This window comes from Orycteropus afer, unplaced genomic scaffold, assembly GCF_000298275.1.
Source record: "Orycteropus afer afer isolate SDZICR_OR568_19922 unplaced genomic scaffold, OryAfe1.0 scaffold00466, whole genome shotgun sequence".
Lineage (NCBI taxonomy): Eukaryota > Metazoa > Chordata > Mammalia > Tubulidentata > Orycteropodidae > Orycteropus > Orycteropus afer.
The window spans coordinates 2,159,753-2,163,359 of record NW_006922053.1 but is presented as its reverse complement, the minus strand read 5'-3'; the positions used below and the strand labels follow the sequence as shown (position 1 = coordinate 2,163,359).

Below are 3,607 nucleotides of genomic sequence, written 5' to 3'. Positions count from 1 at the left end.
AGGCTGCCAGTCCGAATCCAGGGCCTGGATCTAGGGGCGGTTCATGCTGCCGATGGGGGTGGGTCCTTTCTCAGCAAATCCAGCCCTCGTGTCCATCAGGGTCCTCAGGTACGCAGCTGCTGTTGTAGTTGTCAGGTGCTGTAAAGTCAGCCCCGACTCATAGCGACCCCATGTACAACAGAATGAAACACTGCCCAGTCCTGCGAGCCCATTGTTGCAGCCACTGTGTCAGTCCATCTTATTGAGGGCCTCTGCTTTTCCACTGACCCTCCACTTTACTGAGCATGACACCCTTCTCCAGGACATGGTCCCAGGCAGCATGACCGAAGTAGGTGAGATGAAGTCTGGCCATTCTTGCTTCTAAGGAGCATTCCGGCTGTACTTATTCCAGGACAGATTTGTTCATTCTTTGGGCAGGCCATGGTACTTTCAGTATTCCTTCTTTGCCAATACCACAACTCAAAAGCATCAACTCTTCTTCAGTCTTCCTTATTCGTTGTCTAGCTCTCACATGCATATGAGGCCATTGAAAATACGATGGCTTGGGGTGGATGCACTTTAGTCTTCAAAGAGATATCTTTACCCTTCAGCTCTTTAAATAGATCTTTTGCAGCAGATTTGCCCAATGCAATAGGTCATCTGATGTCCTGACTGCTGCTTCCATGGGTATCGATTGCAGAACCGAATAATATAAAATCTTTGGCAACCTCAATCTTTTCTCCATTTATCATGATGTTGCTTATTGGTCCAGTTGTGAGAATTTTTGTTTTGTTTATGTTGAGATGTAATCCATACTGCAGACTGTGGTCTTTAATCTTCATCAGTAAGTGCTTCAAGTCATCTTTATTTTCAGCAAGCAAAGTTGTGTCATCTGCATGTCGCAGGTTGTTAATGATTCTTCCTCCAATCCTGATGCTGTGTTCTTCTCCATATAGTCCAGCTTCTTGGATTATTTGCTCAGCATACAGATTGAATAAGTATGGTGAAAGGATACAACCATGACACACTCCCTACTTGATTTTAAACCATGGAGTATCCCCTTGTTTTGTTTGAACGACAACATCCTGGTCTGTGTACAGGTTCCTCATGAGCACAATTAAGTGTTCTGGAATTCCCATTCTTTTCAATGTTATCCATAATTTGCTATGATCCACACAGTTGAATGCCTTTGCAAAGTCAATAAAACACAAGTAAACATCTTTCTGATATTCTTTGCTTCTAGCCAAGATCCATCTGACATCACCAATGATATCCCTCGTTCCACATCCTCTTCTGAATCCAGCTTGCATTTCTACAAGTTCCCCATCAATATACTACCATCACCATTTTTGAAGTATCTTCAGTGGTGGTGGGGGGCTGGAGGCAGAGCCAATAGGGCCCACAGGACCCTCCTTCATTCATCCCTTCACTCATTCAGTGTACATGGTGCACCTACTGCATACCAGGCCTGCGTGGGCCTAGGACACAGCCTACTCCGTGGGGCTGTGGGGGGAGGAGCCATTCAAACAATGATCTCACAGAGAGATTGTCCCTTGACGCTGCCTTTGCCCCAGCTGTGCCCCCTCCCCTCCCCTCATGGCCTCCTCCATCCCACCCCTGCCTGGCCCTTGGGGCCCTTCCCAGCCCTGCAAGCTCAGCACAGGGGCAGAGGTTTCTGTCCACTGACTGGATCCCAGAGTGCAGAACAATGCACACAGTTGGTACTCCATAAGTGCTTTATGAATGAATGAATGAAATGGTGAGGAAGGCTGCAAGCAGGAGGCCCAGGCACTGAGACCAAGGTGGGAGGGTCAATCCAGGAAGCCTCCCAGGAGGAGGTGGTCCCTGAAGAAGAGACTGAAGGGGAACCAGCATAAGCCCAGGTGAGCGAGGGTCCTGTGCAAAGGCTAGTGGAGGGACGACTTGTGGGTTTGAGGCCTTGCTGTTGTGAGAGCTGGGTGGGCACAAGGACCTGGGGATAGGGTCTCCTCCAGCCTCAGCTACCCCAACAACAGCAGCCATTACCACACAGTACACGGTGCCTGGCCATCGGCTGAGGCCACCGGGGCGCCCATATGCCAACACCCTGGGTCCTACAGGAGCTGTCACCATGGTCACCTTCCTATGCACATTTGTCCCTACCACAGCACATACCTGCCTCGACCCCTGCACTAGGCACCACTGTCCAGCTGCAGAGGGACTTCCCTGAGGGGCGTGACTGCCCCAGAGCAGAAAGACCAGAGGCAGTATGAGGAGGGTGGCTGGCCAGCTGTGCTCAAATCCCCCCTCCTCACTGGCCTGCCTCAGTCTCCCCATCTGGAAGGCAGCAGAGCCATGGGCAGGCTTGGTACCACCCCAGGGTCCCTCTCACTCCACAAAGAGGTGTGGGTGACCTGCCCAGACCCTATTCCAGGGGGCCCACCCAGAATCCAGTGATCCAGATATACAGCAGGAAGCCAATAAACACCTCTAGTAATAGTTAAAGCATTCACCTGCCATCCAAAATGCGGGCAGATTGAACCCACCAGACATCCAGCAGGAGAAAAATGAGCTAGTTGTTTTGCTGTTATGTGCTGTCAAGTCAGACCCAACTCAAAGTGACCCCTCCTTGGGTTTCCCAGGTGGTATCACTATGGAAGTAGATCACCCAACCTTCCTTTCGAAGAGTGGCTGGTGGGTTTGAACCACCAGGCTTCTGGTTAGCAGTCAAGTGCCTTAAGCACTACGCTACCAGAGCTCCCAGATGAGGGGGTAGGCTTCTATAAAGGTAACAGCCTTGGAAACCCTGTGGTGCAGTTCCACTCTGTCCTCTAGGGGCACTGCGGGTCAGAATTTCCTCCATAGCAGGGGGTTTGGTTTGGGCTTTGCTTCTGTGAAGATTGACAGCCTTGGAGACCCTGTGGGGCAGTTCCACTCTATCCTCTAGGGGCGCTGTGGGTCCAAATTGATTCCAGGCAGTGGGTTTGGCTTTTTTTTTTCTGTGGCTTTTTTTTTCAGTCCCTCTCTCACCAGGTATTTTAAAGAAAATTTCTGGACTCAAGCTGTTTCACCCCAAAACAGCATTTAGACCCACATACACACACCAGCTTCCTTTCCCTAACATAGTCATGTTCCGACCACCTCAGGCCCAGCCTGGGTGAGTAGCCAGCTGTCTCCGCCTGTTCTGGTTACCTAGTGCTGCTCTGACAAGAAATATACCATACACGGGATGGCTTAAACAAACAGGAGTTTGAGCTTGGACTCAAAGCCTCCAAATTGTCAGAATAAAATGCCAGGCTCTAAGTGCTGGGTGAAAGCCCCTCAACCTTGGGGTCCAGCTCTGCCTCCTGTCCCAGGCCCACTGGAGCTAGAGGCGTTTCTTCACTCAGACAGCTGCTGGCTGCTGAGGCTGAGAAGCCCCAAGGTTGACAAATAAAAAGGCACAGTCCCAATGTTACCAAACTACACGGCAGGCCATTCACTTAAGTCCATTGTGAGTCCCAAGGTCAGCAGAGCATGGCAGGCTGCTGAGCAACGACACGGCTCCATGCAGGGTCCAAGTGTGCCATAGGCTAGAGACCATGCCCAAGGCTTCTCCTTATATACAGGAAGCAGACCACATCCCAAAGGCAGCTACTCAGCTGCTTGT

General features: G+C 50.7%; 1 protein-coding gene across 1 annotated transcript in view; it reads left to right on the top strand.

Annotated features, from left to right (window-relative positions):
- The first annotated feature begins 319 nt into the window (after positions 1-319).
- The window catches only part of ELANE (elastase, neutrophil expressed), an 11,110-nt gene continuing 7,822 nt past the window's right edge, over positions 320-3,607 (top strand). Inside the window, exons 1-2 of the mRNA XM_042782778.1 lie at positions 320-332; positions 1,335-1,355. Coding sequence (XP_042638712.1) covers positions 320-332; positions 1,335-1,355 — 34 coding nt within the window. The remainder of the gene's footprint in view (positions 333-1,334; positions 1,356-3,607) is intronic.